The 20,722-nt window shown below is 33.9% G+C and overlaps 1 protein-coding gene and 1 long non-coding RNA gene across 7 annotated transcripts in view; one reads left to right on the top strand and one right to left on the bottom strand.

The window, feature by feature from the left end:
• Positions 1-20,722, bottom strand: part of prkar1b (protein kinase, cAMP-dependent, regulatory, type I, beta) — a 145,049-nt gene that overhangs the window by 109,071 nt on the left and 15,256 nt on the right. For all 6 annotated transcript variants that reach the window (XR_015480050.1, XR_015480049.1, XR_015480051.1 and 3 more), the window contains 2 exon segments: positions 18,924-19,094; positions 15,460-15,551 (listed from right to left, as the gene is read on the bottom strand). Coding sequence is in view for 3 of the 6 variants with exons in the window: in XM_087243345.1 (XP_087099471.1) it covers positions 15,460-15,551; positions 18,924-19,094 (263 nt within the window). In the remaining 3 variants the exon portion in view is untranslated.
• LOC147845533 (uncharacterized) lies at positions 5,470-9,917 on the top strand. The gene is made up of 3 exons (XR_015480498.1): positions 5,470-7,754; positions 8,377-8,729; positions 8,980-9,917. It is a non-coding gene; the product is annotated as an uncharacterized LOC147845533 (long non-coding RNA).

Genomic DNA, 20,722 nt, shown 5'->3' on the forward strand with positions numbered 1-20,722 from the left:
AACATGCACACAGTGAAGATGCAGCACGACGCCTCAGCATTTCTGCTGTCTGCTAAGTTGCTAATATCAAAATGAAAATAGGCAGTTGCTTAAGTCATGTTTTCTTACTTCATGTTTTCTACTTAATATTGAGGAAAAGCCCCAATCAGATAGGCGAATGTCAGCAGCCCCGACTCCGATTTTCCCCATCCACATTGAGACGGAGCAGCAGCGTTTTAGAATGAAAACGCTCCGTTTTTGGCGCTCGAAAACTCCAGCGTAGTGTGGACGGATGGTGTAACCGTAGCAAAACTTATGCGTTTTAAAACGAAAACGTATTAGTGTAAACGGGGCCTCAGTTTCCTGTTCTAAGCTGACAGGAGTGGCAACGAGTGTGATCAGAACACCTTAGTAACTACTTAGAAACACCTTAGCAACAATCTAGGATGAGACAAGGCCAGGATTTCATTTAAAAATATCTTCTTTTGTTTTCTGAAGATAAACAAATGTCTGTGTGCAAATTAACGAGTTTTCATTTTTGTGTGAACTAACACTTTAAAGGACCACATCTAGACATAGTAAACATAGTAAAAGTTGTGTATTTTAAAAGGCAAACGCACTAAACATATCTGGCGTCTCGATACTACTGCTGTTTATAGAGGATGAGAGAGCTCTAGGATTTCATCTGAAGTATCTTTGTTTGTTTTCTGAAGATGGATTAAAACAACACGACGGTAAATAATTAATAACAGAGTTTTCATTTTTGTGAGAACCAACCCTTTAAATAACCACAATTAGACATAGTATATACAGTAAAACGTTTGTATTTTAAATCGCAAACGCACTAATTGTATTGATAACATTGCTGTCTACGAAGGATGGGAGAGCTCCAGGATTTCATCTAAAGTATCTTCTTTTGTGTTCTGAAGATGAATGAAGGTCTGAGTAGATTAAAACAACACGATGGTGAGAATTTAATAACAGTTTTTATTTTTGTAAGAACTAACCTTTTAAAAAAAAACACGATTAGACATAGTAAACGTAGTAAAAGTTGTGCGTTTTAAAACGCAAACGCACTAAATGCATCTGGAGTCTCATTAACATTGCTGTCTATGGAGGAGGAGAGAGCTCCAGGATTGCATCTAAAATATCTTCATTCGTGTTCATTCAAGATTAAAACAACACGATGGTGAGTAATTAAATAATTAAATTAATTTTTGTGAGAACTAACCCTTTAAATATCCACAATTTGACATAGTAAACAACGAGAAAGTTGTGCATTTTAAAACGCACTAAACGTATCTGGAGTCTGTGAATTGGGTGTATGCAATAAGTGTTATGTCACCCGCAGCTTTCTAGTTTCCCCTGCCTAAAACAGACTGGGTGAAAATAAACCTGCTGTTAAAGACCTGAGCTGTGTGTGTGGCCTATCAGCAAGTCTGCGCTATTTTAAAAAAGCTCTTCTGAATGAAAGCTTCACCATCAGCGCCATTCCTGCTCCAATATAAGAAATGCTGTGGCAGAAAAGATCAGCGGTGATTTAATGATGACTGATTTAGTGGAGCTTTATCAACAAGTTCATTAATAATCGGACGCACTTTGTTGTGTCTAAAGATGTTCACTGTCCATCACCACTGGGATATGAGAGCAAAGGCCAGAGGCTGAAGGGTAAGAGGTCAGAGGTCGAAGGCCAAAAGGGTCATTACTCGCTGCTTAATTGGTGGATTACCCCAGCTGCATGCTCTACATACACATTGGGATTAGCTAAATATGAGATGCTACAGTTTTTACTAAAAAAGTATTTTTAAAAATAGCTAAAATAAAATTTGATGACTTGAATTAGTAAAATAGTAATAAATAAATATCATGTCTTACCAAATAAATACCAAAATAAATATAAATGCTTGAAATAGTTTGATTTAAAAAAAAAAAAAACATTTACAACACTGGAAACGTAATTAATTTTAGGAATTAATATCGAACTGTAATGCTTAATATTTAGTAAATATGATCCTTTACGCAAAATAAAATAGCTTTATAATTATTGCTACATGTTTTACCACTTTAATACTAAAGAAAATGGATATTTAGTTTTTAACACAATTTTTTAAATATGCTATTATTTTAAATTACAAATAATTAGTGATAACTATAAAATTTTACTACATAATGTTTAGTGTAATAACATATAATAAAATGTAATATAAAATAATAAAATAAATCAAAATAAAATAGAACTAAAAAATAAAATGTATATTTAGTTTTTAATAATGATTGTAATATGTTTTTACTGAATTAATAGTTAAGACAAATATATAAACTTACTGCATGTTTAGAAAATATGATTCTTACAATAAATTAATTAAATATTTAAGTAATAAATAAATAAATTAAATAATTAATGATAAATATACATTTCAACTGTTTAGAGAGTGAATATTGTATATTGAGTTGAAGTCAGAATTATTAGCCCCCTTTGATTTTTTTTTCTTTTTTTAAATATTTCCCAGATGATATTTAAGAGGGCATAGACATTTTCACAGTACGTCTGATTATAGTTTTTTTTCTAGATAAAGTCCTATTTGTTTTATTTCAGCTAGAATAAAAGCAGTTTTTAATTTTTAAACGCCAGTTTAAGGTCATTTTAAGCCCCTTTAGGATATATATTTATTTTGATAGTCTACAAAACAAACCATCATTAAACAATAACTTGCCTAATTACCCTAACCTGCCTAGTTAACCAAATTAACCTAGTTAAGCCTTTAAATGTCACTTTAAGCTGTATAAAAGTGTCTTGAAAAATATCTAGTCAAATATTATTTACTGTCATCATGGCAAAGATAAAATAAATCAGTTATTAGAAATGAGTTATTAAAACTTTTTTGTTTAGAAATGTGTTGAAAAAGATCTTTTCTCCATTAAACAGAAATTGGGGGGGAAATAAACAGGGGGAGCTAATAATTCAGGGGGGCTAAAAATTCTGACTTCGACTGTATAAATAATTTAAATAATAGTTATAATAATAATTAGTTAAGCAATTTAGCAGCATAATGTTTAAAGGTGTTTAATAACATATTATACAAAATAATAAAATAATCAAAATAAATTATAATTTAAGGAAAAACATTTTTTTAAGTAATAAAGGTTTTACTTCATAATGTTTAGAACATCTTTAATATTCGATATTTGAGCAATTATATTCACTTGGCATACTGTAAAATATTATCACAAGAATTATTAATAGAATATCAAATCATCATTTTAAAAAGCTGCTTCTATGTATTTACTTAAGATTTAAATTATTACTGCATGGCAAAAATGAACTTCTTTAAAGTCACACAGCCCTTCCAAAATCCTTCTATTATGCTAAAATGATGCTTAACAAATTTATATATATATTATTATCAATGCTAAAATTGGTTTTGTTCAATAACATTTTTATGAAATCTTAAAAAGCACGTTTACATGTAACAGAGATCTTTTGTAACATTATAAAGGTCTTCCCTGTCACTTAAACCCACGCTCCACATGAGCCGAAGCATGGGGCGTCAGGAAGCGTGTGACCCGTGTGTGTTTCTCCTTCAGACTGCATGTCTGCTCTGCACTGCTGATTTACTGCTCGACTGCAGTGTGTGTCGGACAGGCTTCAGCATGTGCTTTCTTACACTGATGTGACAGCCAAAGCCAGATAAATCAAAGTAATCCCTATAATCGTACCATAAAGAGGAAAAATCTTTGCTCATATATATAATGGAAACCTTTAGTTATCGTATGGTAATTTATTGCTGGTACAAAATGCAATTATAAAAGAGGAGCGCAAGCACAGACAAGCTGACGTGAACTAAAAAAATGATATCACTGCATCTGTAAAAAGGTCTAAAGGTTCATCTGATTCAGAACCAACTTCATTAGATTTTACATTTAATAATTTAGCAGCTGCCTTTGTCCAAAGCGACTTACAATTGAGGAGGCATTCAGCGATTTAGCAAGAAGAGGCAATGCACACAAGAAGTGCTAATTATACAAAGGAACTGATAGTGCTTAGACAATTAAGAGCAAGAGTAAAGGGGAGTGTTTGTTTTTTTTTTTGAGAGAAAAGTGTTTCTACAGGTGGTTTGTCAAGCCCACTCAACTGTGTGAGGCACACTTCATAAATTCACAATGTTTTTTTGAGAAATGGAGTGATTGTAAGAAAGTGTCTGGTGCAAATGTGCAAAACTAGTGCAAGTGTCAGTTAAAGAGATGAAGGAGTGTGTTTTCTACAGGTGGTTAGTCAAGCCCACTCGCCTGTGAGACACGCAGGATTGCATAATGTTTTGAGGTTGTCTTGTGATTTGGTGTGGTGGTCAGGAGAGAAGAGGCGTCCTGGTTAGAGTTTTTGAAGATGCTGCGTATTAAACCCGGGACCTCATACATGCAAATTATGCTCTGTTCCTCTGTGTGTTTTTATTTTGTTTAACTTTTGTGAATAAGTCATCCAGCTGTTTTTTTTTCTTTGCTGTAGCAAACCTACAGATGTTGTGAGATTTTAATTATTTTTCAAATACTTTCCAAAGTGATGTTTAAGAGAGAGAAGAATGTTTTTAATGTATTTTTAATGTAGTTTTAAAAACTTCTAATAACTGATTTATTTTGTCTTTGTCATGATTACTGTACATAATATATACTAGTGTTGAGCCGAAAGTGCACTTCAAAGGCTTAACTAGGTTAATTAGGTTGTCTAGACAAGTGGTTTGTTCTTTAGCGAAGGGAACTTCATATACTTTCTATAACTTCACACTTTATGTTTCAGAGTGTGCAAAATAAATCCACAGATTTACATTTAAAATCCATGCGAAATCAAAATGTGCATTGTTTATTTTGCTAAAGCACATAGTTATTCTTCATTTGAATAATTCATCTGTGTAAGTTGAAAAAAATGCTTAGGTAAACTTCAATTAAATTCTAATCATTTGCTTCCACATTCAAGATGTCCTTGTTGCAGTCGCGATGACGCACTGGACCATGTCCAATACATAGTGTGCATTGTATCGCCCACTAAGGTAATGACCATACTTCTGTGACGATTGGGTTCAGGGTAGAGGGAGGTGTAGGCAATTGTGCATTACGTAGTGGACCTGGTCCAGTAAGTAATCAAGCTGTGGGCTGCAGAAAGGACGGTCTCTACATTTGGAATTCTGTTGACATCAAACTGAGGGCTTCCATAGCAACTCTATAACAATATTCTTAACCATCCCTCTCTTACCATTAGTTTGCTATGAGAGAATGATGTGCTAAATAACGCCCTGCCCCTTTACTCAATAATCTGACTCAGTCAGAAGTCCAATAATAAAGTAAAAAATCTCAGCAACTTAACGTTGACGCAAACTTTAAAGAGGAACCTGTGTAATATCATGAAAGATGTTTGACTGAGACAATCCATACAAATATTAACTTTGCAATAAAGGACAAATTAGATTTTGGAATGGAGCATCTTATCTTATTTATTTTAAGTCCATATTTAAGCTTCAACACTCAGATAACATCTACATTCTGAAACCTGCTAAAAGATGTCCCTTTATCTTTCTACCACAGGGTATTTCTGTTCATTTTGGGTAGGATTTTGGTCATCACTAAGATGCTATTAGATTCGAATAAAACAATTTTAGATTTTCATTCCAGTCAGTTTTTGCTTCTTAGTCTTGAATTTGTAATGCATTTCTTACATTTGGGTGGCATTTATCCTCCAAGCTACAGATAATTGTTTAATTAAACAACCAATTAATAAAGACCTTCAAGTGTTATTTTAGTTTCACTGTAGTTTTAATGTATTTTTATAATTTAAGTGTTATGGTTTGTTTTTGTCATTTTAATTATTTTTCCTGGTATGTCTGTTTAAATTTTTATTCTATATTGCTTTTTTTTATTGAGTGAAACTATTTAGATGAGAAGTAATTTGTAGTTAAATAAACCAGGGTCTATATGTTTTATTTATTTTCCTTTGTTATTTATTTAATTTTCTTTTCTTTTATTTCAGTAAAACATCTACCATATTTCAACAAGTGACAGAAATATTAAAAAGAAAAGCCTATTTATATTTTAAGTGATTTTATAGCTTTATTTCATTAAAATAACCACATACAACCTCCTCCAAACCCCTGAAAAACACAGTCAAGCACATCTTCTTCAAATATGCTTCGATAAAAAAAACAAGTGTCAGTTTGAAGGAATTACCTGCACGATTGACGGCTATATCTAGCATTCACACGCGCTGACAGACTGGAGACTCTCTAGAGACAAATCCATCCATCCACTGAAGAATGCTAACAAATTACACACACTTCAATCAGTCTAAATCTCTGACAGCCTGTTTGTTCACGTCATTCGTTTTTTGTTTTTTTTTAAACACTATAAAATAAAAAAGTTCTACCAAGCCCACCTTTAGTTTTTCACCAAAACTCTATTGGAAACTCAATATCTAGCGTTACAAAAGCGTGACTGTCTACTTGAAAGGTCATTTTTAATAGTACTGTCTGGTCCGCAGGTGCATGAAACAGCTGTTCTCCACAATCACAGTGTGAAGTTTATATCAGATACAAGCAGGAAACCAGAGAGCCATTATGCTGAGAGCAGGTTAACATTATAAAGCAGAGCCGAACAGATGTGTTCCGACACGATAAAGCTACGCGCCGTTATCAGCAGACATTTATCCTCCATCCAAACGGCTTTAAAATCAAACTAAGCATGCTTTTATTTTATTCAGCCGCATTGTGTTACTCGTGACTTGCAGATGTGATAATGTTACACATAAAAAAAAGGTGTTGGCTTATCTGGCCAACTCTAACAAGTGTGACGTAAATGCAAACGGTGAGTTACTTCATATACGTGTTTAGTTTTTATTTATTTATTTGCAAATTGGAATTTTTTACATTGTGAAAGGAATTTATATTTTCATTACATTTAACCATAAATTCTTATTGTATGGTATTGTATTGTATTGTAATGTATTATATCGTATCATACCATATTGTATCTTTTATTTAAAGCCATGTTTATTTATCTTTTATTTAAAGCCATAAATCAAAAATTCTTATCATATCATAGTATATTGTATCGTATCGTATTGTATCATATCATATTAAATCTTATTGCATTGTATAATGTCAGCTTCATTGGCTATTTTTGTGGCAAAATTTATTTAGAACAATACAATACAGTTAATACAATTAAAAAAACTTTAAACAAACAAACACAAGTTATATTACATTGGCTTATCTGACCAATTCCAACAAGTATGACATAAATTTGAACAGTGAATTACTTCATATGTGTGTTTACTTTTTATGTATTTAGGAAATGTACATTTTTATATTACATATAACCATAAATTCTTATTGTATCATATTGTACTGTATTGTATTGTATTGTATCTTTTATTTAACGCCATGTTATAAATCATAAATTCTTTTTGTATTATATTTGTTTGTATCATATTGTATTTAATTGTATTATACCGTACCGTACCATATACAATACCAGACCATACCATATCGCATCGTATCGTATCAAATCTAATCAAATCACATTATATCTTATTGTATTGTATCAGCAAAAACTATTCAGAACAATGCAATATAGCAAATACAATAAAAAAATTTCAAATAAACAAACAAACACAATTTATATTACAACGGCTTATCTGACTAATTCTAGCAAGTGTGTAAATGCGAACTATGACTTACATCATGACATGTACAGGTTTAGTTTTTATTTAATAGCATTTACGAAACTTGATTGTGAGGCGATTGCACTACCCAGTGCGCCACTGTGTTGCCAACAACAATGTTGCCTTTCAAATAAACAAACAAACACAAGTTATATTACATCGGCTTATTTGACCAATTCTAGCAAGTATGACGTAAATGTGAACGGTGAATTACTTCATGTACTTGTTTATCTTTTTAATTATTTGCATTAACGTAAAATTAATTAAAATTTACAATTTATATTTACCAATAAATTTTTATTGTAATATATTCAATTTTTTTAAGTTATGTACCTTATCGTATCGCATCATATTGTATCTTTTATTTAATGCCATGTCCTAAATAAAAAAATCTTATTGTATCATATTGTATCACATTATATTGTTTCGTACCATAACATACCATATCGTATCTTATCGTGTCATGTGTTGTATCATATCGTTTCGGCTTTATAGGCTATCTTCATGGCAAAAACTATTCAGAACAATCAATATAGTAAACACAATAAAAACAACATTCAAATAAACAAAGAAAATATTTATATTAGATCGGTTTATAAGGCAAATTCTAGCAATTATGACGTAAACGCGAACAGTGAATTACTTTATGTGCATGTTTACTTTTATTTAATTGTTTATATTTAGAAAAACAGAAAACATGTTTCACATTGTAAAATGAATTTTATTTTAATTACATTCAACCATAAATTCGTATTGTATTATATTGTACTGTATAGTATCGCATATTGTATATTTTACTTAATACCATATTTAATACCATTTTATTTAATACCATGTTAAATCTTCTCAAATATAACGTAATGTATCTAATCAAATTGTATCATATCGTATCGCATCATATCGCATTGCATAGTATTGTATCGTATATAGCTTCATTAGCTATCTTGATGGCAAAAACAAACAAATACAAATTATATTACATGAGCTTATCTGACTACTTCTAGCAAGTTTACTTTTCATTTATTTATTTTCAAATGCTTTCACCGTGGGGCATCATGGTGGTGCAGTGGGTAGCACAATTGCCTGACAGCAAGAAGGTCACTGGTTCAAACCTCGGCTGGATCAACTGGCATTTCTGTGTGGAGTTTGCATCCGTGTTTGTGTGGGTTACCTCTGGGTGCTCCTATTCCCCCACAAGTCCAAAGACGTGTTATAGGTGAATTGGGTAAGCTAAATTGGCCGTAGTGTATGTGTGTGAATGAGTATGTATCAATGTTCCAAGTAATAGGTTGCAGATGGAAGGGTATCCGCTGCGAAAAACATATGCTGTATAAATTGGCATTTCATTCCACTGTGGCGACCCCGGATTAAAAAAGGACTAAGCCAAAAAAGAATGAATGAATGAGCTTTCACCCTTTCATCTGGAATTTGAAGTGTGTTTTTGTTCGTTTTGGTGGCATTTTTGTCCGCATTGATTTCAGACAACAATCACTTAAGTGTTTTATTTTTAGTATTTATCATGAAAACTCTTATTCGGGCACTTTTATGTTACTCATGGCTTCTTTCTTACAAAGAAAACATTATATTATATTATATAGTAAACAATGAAAAGCCTTGTTGATGTTTGTCAGATTAACAGTCTTACAAGTATAACACACACACACACACACACACACAGTGAATTATTTTGAGTACGTGCAAAAATGTGTGTACCCAAAAGCACAGCACATCTTTTATGAGGGAATTTAAAAATAGAGAGAAATCTGTGTAAATACAGTAGGCGCTTAGTTCATCGGTTCATTGCGGCTCCAGCACTCATTACTGCTGATTGGTGCCATTGTTTTTTTTCTAATTAAAACACAATGCGCTGTTGTTTGTAATGCTGCAGAAGAGGGAGAGTTGAGGCCACAGACAGCTTGTTGTTTGTTCACATCAAAACATGATTTTTATAGAAATAACAAGCATATTGAATATAGCATTATAAAGGAAATGAGATATAATTAAAATAGCATAGATATAGTGAGGTAAACTTGGACCCTAAATCAAGTAATTGTAAAAGCTTTTATGATACTTATTTTTTATCAAATAATTGAAATCTTAGTGAGCATGAGAGACTTCTTTTATTTATTGTAATTTATTTTAATACTATGTATTGTAAGTATTTGCATAAAATAAAGCAGACTTTTGCAAAATACAAATGTTTTTGCACAGTAAAATTATTTTATAATATTTTAACCCCCACGTTAACTTTATTAGCATACATATATATATATATATATATATATATATATATATATATATATATATATATATATTTTTTTTTTTTTTTTTTGTGCTTTATTTAATTAGTCATATTTTTATTTTCTAGTCACAAAAAGTAAGTATTTGCATAAAATACTGAATGTTTTGCACAGTACTATTCATTTTCATTTATATTATATGCAACACCAAAGAGCATAGAATCACCAAGAGGCGACACTCTAGTGCGGTTTGGGAAACAGCCACTAGATGGTGTGGCGGCCATTTTGGAATGAAAACTCTAATAGAACAACAGCATATTATAAGTCTGTAAAATAAACTATTAAAAGTGCTGATGATTGTGATAGTAAGTGCTGTATTGTCGTCTTTCAGGTTGCATCTCAGCTTTAATGCGCTTTTTAAATAAAAAAATAAAAAACAAAGCAGCTGCTTGCCATCACGACAGCAATAAGATCCAATGGACAGCCGATCGCTTTCACTCCAAAATGGCAGAATCCGGGGCTGTTGCTGTCCTCTTGGTCATTCTAAGCTCTTTGGTAAGGCCAAGGTGTCTAACAAAGCAAAACAAAACAAAACAAAACAAAACAAAACAAAACAAAACAAAACAAAACAAAACAAAACAAAACAAAACAAAACACAAAACACAAAACACAAAACTAAACACAAAACTAAACACAAAACAAAACAAAAAACACAAAACAAAACAAAAAACACAAAACATAAAACACAACACAAAACACAAAACAAAACAAACAAAACACAAAATAAAACACAAAACAAAACAAAAAACACAAAACATAAAACAAAACAAAACAAACAAAACAAAACAAAACACAAAACAAAACTAAAAAAAACTAAAAACTAAACAAAACAAAACACAAAACACATAACTAAACACAAAACACAACAAAACAAAACAACAAAAAACACAAAACAAAACAAAACAAAAAACACAAAACATAAAACACAACACAAAACACCACATCACAACACAAAACAAAACAAACAAAACACAAAATAAGACACAAAACAGCACAAAACAAACAAAACAAAACATACAAAACAAAAAACACAAAACAAAACAAAAAACACAAAACATAAAACACAACACAAAACACCACATCACAACACAAAACAAACAACACAAAATAAGACACAAAACAGCACAAAACACAAAACAAACAAAACAAAACATACAAAACAAAAAACAAAAAACACAAAACAAAACAAAAAACACAAAACATAAAACACAACACAAAACACCACATCACAACACAAAACAAACAACACAAAATAAGACACAAAACAGCACAAAACACAAAACAAACAAAACAAAACATACAAAACAAAAAACAAAAAACACAAAACAAAACAAAAAACACAAAACATAAAACACAACACAAAACACCACATCACAACACAACACAAAACAAACAAAACACAAAATAAGACACAAAACAACACAAAACACAAAACAAACAAAACAAAACAAACAAAACAAAAAACAAAACACAAAATAAAACACAAAACAAAATTTACAATTAGTCCTATAAATCTAAAAACAAAACTAAACTTGGAACAGGTGTAAAGCACTGCTATTTTTAACAAGTATTGTAACTGCAAACTACAGACACAAATTGAAAAAAGTGCTATAAAAGAAACACTTAAATGTGCATTTTAGATGGTCTCTTTGCATCAGACTTAAAAACATGTTTTTAAAAAAGCCAAAAATGGACAGATGCATAAAAAGAATTGTTTTGCCTGCAGTGCCTCTCTTGAAATATACCAGTGGGTTTATTCCCATGCCACCGTGAGGCAATTGCTTTCATTTGCCATGGCAATAAAACCACACAGGACAACACAGAAACCCACAGGGTGGCCCTCGGGTGGGCTTTGCCACATGCCAGACACTCCCTTACAGGATCTGTCATTGAGCTGTAATGCATCTGGTTTTGTGTCTCCAGTGATCAGCCTGTAAGAACCAACAGCCAGATCTGTGCCATTGCTAACACTGGTGTGCTTACATTTGGATGCTCGTGACTCGTGGGCAACACTTTAAATAGTAATACAATGTTTATAAAACTCATTTAAATAATAATTTACCACATCTAATGTCTCTAATGCTAAACAATCTGCATTTATTTCATTTTTTTAAACACACAAGTAAAACACAAACTAAAATGGTGGAATTAAAATAAAAATCTTTTCATGTATTTTTACATTTTACATTTATTTTTGGACTTTAAACATAAACCAAAAAATACAAAATGATTTAATCAAAATTGCAAATAAATAATAAATAATGTTTTTTTTAAATAAGTATGTAGGGGAAAATATAATGTTTAAAGTAATGCCATTTGATTTAACCTGAAATCTTTTGTAACATACTGTAACAATATTGTATAAGATATTCTACATTTATATATATATATATATATATATATATATATATATATATATATATATATATATATATATATATATATATATATATATATATATATTTACTCAAAGAAAAAACTAACAAAGGTTTATAAAAAGTTATCAAAATGCATGCCTGGAGAAATCCTGAAGGTTGCATTAGCAACATGCCAGACAAGCACAACTCTATTAACCAATGAAACGATCCTGACATAATGTGATTTTCCTGTTATTTACCAGATACTGCAGAGTCATTTTCGGCTGTGATCTCAGTGTATGATGCTTTGACAGCACCACAGACACACATGCAGAACATTGCGTTGCTAGGAGCCAAGATACCGTAACCATGGCAACAACATTAATGTTCTGCACAAATCTGAGTCAGAATTACGAAGTCAAAAACACGACAGCATAAGTGGATCATGCACAGATAATCACTCTTCACCAGCTCAATCTGCCTCTAGATCTGATAAAAGCATTCATAACAGCCAATTCTGTCAATCTTAAAGGTCCTGTCAAATTCAAATAATGTTTTTTTTTTATGTTAGTCTCCAAATGTTCGTTAAGGATATCTATAAGCTAGTGTGCTGCAAAACAGTGACAAAATTCACATTTAAAAGATTTAAAACTAATATAAACATCCAAATCTTGCAGTTTTTCACTTTCACCTAAAGGCCGGCTCACACTGTGCGATGTTTTTATAATCCTTAACAGTTTTAGCTTGTCAGACTGCATGAACATGGCTTCCATGTCACACTGTAAGATCTTAGCTGTCATACTGTCAGACTGAATGACAATGACGACGAGCCAAACATGGAAGAAAACTTGACGTCATCCATCAATGACCCTTTCACTATCCCGTGTTCTGAAATGATTCCTCACAGCAAATGTAAACGATCTGTAGCGCCAATTTTGCGCACAGTGTGTCTCAAAATTAAAACCAAGAATAAAATTTTTTTTTTACATTTCCCTGTGGTCATTTAAATTGTTGCATGGATTGCGTCATCAGGTTTGGCAGTGCCAACACTCCTGTTTTTCCCTGGAAGTCTCCTGTATTTCAGACCCATCTACCGCCACCCTCCAGTTTTGTTATGTGTGTGTGTGTGTGTGTGTGTGTGTGTGTGTGTGTGTGTGTGTGTGTGTGTGTATATATATATATATACACATACACACACACACATATAACATATATATATATATATATATATATATATATATATATATATATATATATATATATATATATATATGTTTCCATCCAAATGTTCCAATGTTTCCATCCAAAAATGCTAATTAACTTAATGTGCAAAACTAGATTAACGTATAAAAGTTGTTCGAAAAAAAGCAGCAAATCAAACGAGTCATAGCAAACAAAATGTCACTTTCTGATTAACTGGCACCAAATATCAACAGTAAAAATGGAGTTTGCTCCGGTGGAAGAAGCTACCTCAATCTTTTCTTCATTTAATAAATCTCATTGCAAAACACAATGAGAGATTCATTTGCTGCTCTTCACTAAATAACTACAGTAACTTTAATCAATATGCAAATACAATTAAAAATTAAGTAGATTTTATAGCTTTATTTAATTTCTGGATAGGCCATTGATTTTAATAGGCTAAACCTTTTATTTTATTGTCAATATTTTCTAATTTTTGCTATGTATTTTATCGTTTGAAGCTTTTTGTTGTCCCATATTATTTACATCCCAACGTTGACAGATTGCTAATCAATAAATAGCTATAGTGCTATCTGTTAATTTTAACGTCAGCTAATATTATGGAAGGGCGTAGATGTTATGGAAAATAGTAATAGTAATGTAACTACCCCCATCATTCCTTCCTCAAGCAAATGTGTAAATATTAGATCTATTCAGCAATAATGTTAATTGCATTGGCATATTTATCTGACGTTTTCCCAGCTTGCAGTAGTCGATCAAAAAGCTATTGATTTCTTATGACTATACACTAGCAGTGAAATTTACTGCGATGTGACTGGTCTTGATCATAATCCAGGGGCTTGATCAAAGGTTGATCATATTGTCTTCTAAAAAAAAGAAGAGTATCTTTTTCAACAAAAAAATGATCACAGTTACAGCCAGCATCCCACAAAAAGCACTTCGAGCCTCATTTTGTGCATTTCAAATCGCAAAATCCAAAAAGCCGCACACCATATATTTTTGACTGCTTTGAATGGATACTTTTTTTTTACCCATTTTTCCATAATAAAATATTATGTTGGGTCTTGAGATTGAATTACTTGCCTAGGTGGGTTCCGGAATAAAAAAGTTTGGGAATCCCTGCTATGGAGGATGCAGCCTCTGAAATGAGACATAGCTATTCTCTTCCAAAGTAGGAAAAACAACTGCTATAAAAGTCAATGCTTTCCTATATTCTTAATTTAGAAAACCTTCATCATAAAAGTTTGAAACAAGTAAATGAGTAAATGATCACACAATGTTAATTTTAGGGTGAACTATCCCTTTAAAACACGATGGCGCGCATCTGCAGCCTGGCGAACACAGCCTGATAATAAGTGTGGTGAATTTCCAGCTGAGCGCAAGCTGGATGTTTTTTGGGCAGGTTTGGTGTGTTCTCACAGAGGCTTTAAAAGCAGAAAGCTGAGAGTTTGTTCTCTTCATGGTGGATCTGTAAGGATAATGGATTCTCCTCAGCAGTGAAACTGTATTCCGTACACAAAAGACGGAGCAACCTGAGCGAAATTCCTTGCAGACTGGGAGAGGCTTTTCTTCCCCCCTCCTTCTCGTCGTTGTTTAGGATTTGTGGCATCTCCAAAAAGACTCAAATTGAAACAATCCAAGCAACACTGTTTTCCCCACACCCACATTAAAACACACTTTCCACCGCTGTCAGACACAATGGCTCGCTTTATTTCAACGCTGGTTGCTGTGGCAACGAGAGCAACAGAGCGAATACAGTGGCTACCCAGAAGCCCCTCTGACACGACTCACGCCTCACTCTGACTGGGCGCTGACAACAAGAAACAAGCTGGAACCGAACGCAACCCGATGCAGAAGAAACACTTCATCTGATGATCATGGAGCAAACAAATGAGCTGGAATGACGTGCGTTTACCTTCTCTCATTGTCATCCAGGTGGGCGAACAGCACGTTCTTAGAGATGGCTTTGGCCAGGGCCGTCATCGTCTTGTAGTCCTTCGGAATGACCTATAAGTGAAGATAACAATGTAGACCAGTCAAAATTTATGCATTAAAGCAGTGTTTCTCAACCAGGTTCCTGGGGGACCACCAGCTCTGCACATTTTCCATGTCTCCTTAACCAAACACACCTGATTCAGTTCATCAGCTCATTAGCAGAGACTGAAAGAACTGTAATGAATGTGACAGATAAAGGAGACATGTTGGTGGAACTCCGGGAATGTGGTTGAGAAACACTGCATTAAGGCAAATTAATTAACACTAATTTATACACTAGTTTCATTTTGGCCGAGGTTGGAAAAATATGCAGAAAATAAAGGATACTTTATAATCACTAATTGGAAATGATGGAGAATGAAAAAGGTACAAATGGTAAAATCATGTACATAACAATATCTGATGGTCCTGTCAACAAGACAAAATAAATCCATGTTTATTCTTATTGTAAATTAACCCTGCAGGCACAGAATGTCAACATAACGTCATATTTACATTGTACCCCAATGTACCACAACAACATGGGGATGGTGGATTTTGTTTGGAAATGAAGATCAATCAAATTAATGTCTAACGTCCATCCTAAAATCAACCAAATATCAACGTCTAATCATGTTACATTTAAAACTAGGGGTGTCACTTGCTTGGCTTGCCATCGGGAAAAAAACAGGCTTGTTGAAGTGCTTGTTAAACTGCAGAAGCAGGAGACCCGTCGACAGAGCTTAAACCCTCTCCTCTTTCAATGAAGTCGCCGGTGTGTAAGCATTTTGGATTTCCAGTGAGTTATGTTGACAACGTTCGTGTTGTCGACAAAAAAAACACAGTTTTGCAAGCTCTGCTATGTACGTATTACGTACGGTTCGTCCGATAGACAACACCGGCATCGCGATCCTCCGCCCGCCCCCGTTGCAAATCCGCTCGCGAAAAGTACACACTCAGGCCCTGTTTACACTGTCTTTGTTTTTAAATGGCATTTTAGAACGACAACGATTTGACATCCACAGTGGTGTGTAGCATTTCTGAGCAGCCCTCCTTCCTCTCTACCTCTGAAAGTACACATCACGTGACCACACAGACACAGACGCACAGTCAGAGGACTGCTTCAATCTTTCACTCACTTGTACTTAGTCATTTTAGCGAACACCTTAGATACTGTTGGCTGGTTCCTGTTGGTTGTGTGTCTTTTTTTACCGACGTCATTATAACGACACAGATCACTGCCTATTCACGAGTCCCGCAGAAAAAGTGCTTGACAGGTGGTAATTATGTGTGTATCTTACCTTTATTCATTTACTGTATGGTTTGTTTATGGGTAAAACAATGACCATGCAGGTCAGGTAGTTTAAACGGTAGGCTACAAATAATTAATTGGTCATTAATTAATTAATTATTCATAATCGAAAATCTAATCGAATCGTGCCTTTAGAATCGAAAATGTAATCGAACCGAGGATTTGGAGGATCGTGACACCCTTATTTAAAACATATCAAATGTGCTGTTAAGTTGCGATTAATTGCAAATCATGCGATTAATCGCAATTACTAGCCATAAAGCAAGCCTATTACAAAAATGTTCTCATAGCAATTATGTAAAAGAATATTAAACTATTTTGTTTTTTATTTATTACCATTTTATTCGTTTTTTTATTATTATTTCTTTACCATTTATTTTCTTGTCAAATTGAGTGATTCATTCGCACAACGTCTAATCTTAAGTAGGGTTGTTAAAAGTATTGATTTCGTATTAAAATGATTTTAAAAACGTCATCTTTGCTCACATTTGAGCGGTAATACAGATAAATCAATGCTGCCACAGTAATTTGTAACTCTTTGATTTAGTGGTGGCAGCACGGTGGTGCAGTGGTTAGTACTGTCGCCTCACAGCAAGAAGGTTTCTGGTTTGAGTTGGGCCAGCTGGCGTTTCTGTGTGGAGTTTGCATGTTCTCCCCGTGTTGGCGTGGGTTTCCTCCAGGTGCTCCGGTTTCCCCCACAATCCAAAGACATGCGCTATAGGAGAACCGAATAAACTAAATTAGCGTGTGAAGGTGAGAGTGTATGGATGTTTCCCAGTACTGGGTTGGGGCTGGAAGGGCATCTACTGTGTAAAAAATATGCTGGATAAATTGGCGGTTTATTCCGCTGTGGTGACCTCTGATGGATCAGGGCCTAAGCCGAAGGAATCTTAATGAATGAATGATTTAGTGGCTAATTAGTATGGAGTCGAATCTCATTCATACAATTTAGTATGCTTTGCTTATCCCCCAATAACGGTTGGGTTTAGGGGTGAAGTTTGGAGCCACGCCTCCTTTTAAATATTTTACATTTTTGTGCAAATTAGCCACTAAACTGACAAAACATAAACTAGTTAAGTTTCCTCATGAGATCAGGCTGGCTACATAGACACTGAAATATTGAAAGCCAAGTCTATCAGTTGATCCACCTATGATATGTGAGATCTGCTGATGGATCAGCTGATAGACGTGGCTTTGAAACACTCCAGTGTCCATGTCTCTGTGTTAGCACTTGGTGAATCTCATGTGTGAAGTGATTATTTCAGAGCCAATCACAGCAATTTCAGTTGAACATGTAAACACAATGGCCAATCAATAATAAAAGAGCTTCATTCATTCATTTTCTTTTTTTTCTTATTAAATGATAATTATTGTGATATAATTCACTGTTTTATCTAGAATCTGCAGCACAACACAAGTTTTCAAAATTCTATTCTCTCTTGAATTGATTCTGAGCTCAGTTTTTACCAGCAGGTGTTGTAAGCTTTACAAACCACCGTACTCTGATTGCATCCGATTCCCTACAAATATCAACATAAACCTTAAACAATTATTATTTAAGTTAAGAAATGTTTAGGTGAATTACAAGAGAGGGTCCCACTTTATATTAAGTGTCCTTAACTACTATGTACTGGCATCAAAAAATAAATACAATGTACTTACTGTGTTCATAATGTATTTGAGAACACTTGTGGTGCTCTTGAGTTGGGATAGGGGTTGGGTTATGGACAGGTTTGATGGTGTGGGTAGGTTTAAGGGTGGGTCAAGGTGTAGGGAATGGTCAGCAGTGTATTTACAAATGTAATTAGAGAAGTTATTTACAGTTGTAAAAACATACAGGTATTTAATTAACAATAAGTACACAATAAATACATGTATTTACACAATAAGTACATTGTAACAAACTATTAATTCCTGTGTAAGTACATATTAGTTAAGGCCACTTAATTTAAAGTGGTACCCAAGAGAGTTACTAGAATAATTTGGTATATTGTGACATGGCAGACACTTTGGCTGTTTGTACAAGTAGACAACAAAGCTTGGCTTGACTTGACAATGGTTACACAATCCAAAGCGTTTCCACTTTTTCCAACCTTTCTGACGTAGCTGACGGCATCCTCCTCCGTGTAGACCTCAGCGCTGACACCACCTCTCCGGCGCCGGGCCTTCACCACAGGGTTTGGAGGAGGAGGAGACACTTCATCATCATGAGAGTCCGACTGCGAGTTGGACTTCTGTCGGGCCATGATCTGCTTGCATTCTTCCTGTGGAGAGAGGAAGTGGAGGAAGCGTGTGATTAAACGTCCATTTAAATGCATTCCCATCACAAAAACAAACCCAATGCAGACACTGAGAGGTTAAAGCTACCATTAGAAGTTAGGATTATATCTAATAAAATCGAATGCGTGAAGCAGAGTGAAACCTACTGCGAGCACAGAGAGCAGACACAACAGCACTGAGATTTCACTCTCTGGCAGAGCGATAGATAGAGAGAGACAGCGAAAGATTGCCCGTATGAAAGAGAGCACAACAATGAAGCTGCATGCCACAGCACAAATGATGTGTGTGTGTGTGTCAGTGTGATACAACAAGATGTGTACCAGTCAGGCAGGGTACACGCAGTCTTACTGTACACGTACTGCATGGAAGACGTGGACTGAAAAACACAGGCTAATTGTATGCAGTATTTGTAATATGCAATCTTTAGCAAATCTGAAAAGGAGCTAACATTTTTCGTACTGTACATGAATGACTAATTTAAATATGATTACTATTATTATTTTATTTACTTATTTACCCACAATTACACTTTAAAAAAAGCTGTTCTTACTTAGATTTTTTTTTGTCTTTTTTCCCCGTACAAATATCTAAAAAAATATATAAATCAAGAAGCATTTTTTTAGACAAGCAGTAGATATACACTACCTGACCAGAGTCTTGTCGCTGATCCAAGTTTTAGGAACAACAAATAATAACTTGACTTCTAGTTGATCATTTAGTATCAGAAGTGGCGTATATGAAAGACAAAGGCCTCCAGATTATGCTTATTTTACCAAAATAAAATATGATCATGCTTTGATTTGTAAGTATTTAATTAGGACAGTAAGCTCTGACTATGCTTAGGCAAAAGTCTTGTCACTTTACAGAAATAATGTACAGTATAGAATATAAAGTCATGGAGAATGAATATATGACTCTCATGAGCTTGGAGGACTGCATCTATACATCTCTGCAATGACTCAAATCACTTTTTAATAAAGTCATCTGGAATGGCAAAGAAAGCGTTCTTGCAGGACTCCCAGAATTCACCAAGATTCATTGGATTCATCTTCAATGCCTCCTTCATCCTACTCTAGACATGCTCAATAAAGTTCATGTCTGCTGACTGGGTTGGCCAATCCTGGAGCACCTTGACCTTCTTCGCTTTCTGGAACTTTGATATGGAGGCTGAAGTATGAGAAGGAGCGCTATCCTGCTGAAGAATTTGCTCTCTCCTGTGGTTTGTAATGTAATGGGCAGCACAAATGTCTTGATACCTCAGGCTGTTGATGTTGCCATCTACTCTGCACGCCCCCATACTGAATGTAACCCCAAACCATGGTTTTTTTCTTCACCGAACTTGACTGATTTCTATGAGAATCTTGGGTCAATGCGGGTTCCAATAGTTCTTCTGCAGTATTTGTGATGATTGGGATGCGGTTCGTCAGATTATTCAGCTGAAAAAATTTCAGCATTTGTTGCTCTTACAACTGTGATCGACGACAAGACTTTTGTCAGGTAGTGTATACATTATGATTATTTACATATGTAATTTTCCAAAATTTAAAAACATTAAAGTCTCATTTAAATGAATGATTCAATTACTCGCTCAAACACTTCATGGATGAAACAA

Source organism: Danio rerio, chromosome 3, assembly GCF_052040795.2.
Source record: "Danio rerio strain M-AB ecotype USA chromosome 3, GRCz13ab, whole genome shotgun sequence".
NCBI lineage: Eukaryota > Metazoa > Chordata > Actinopteri > Cypriniformes > Danionidae > Danio > Danio rerio.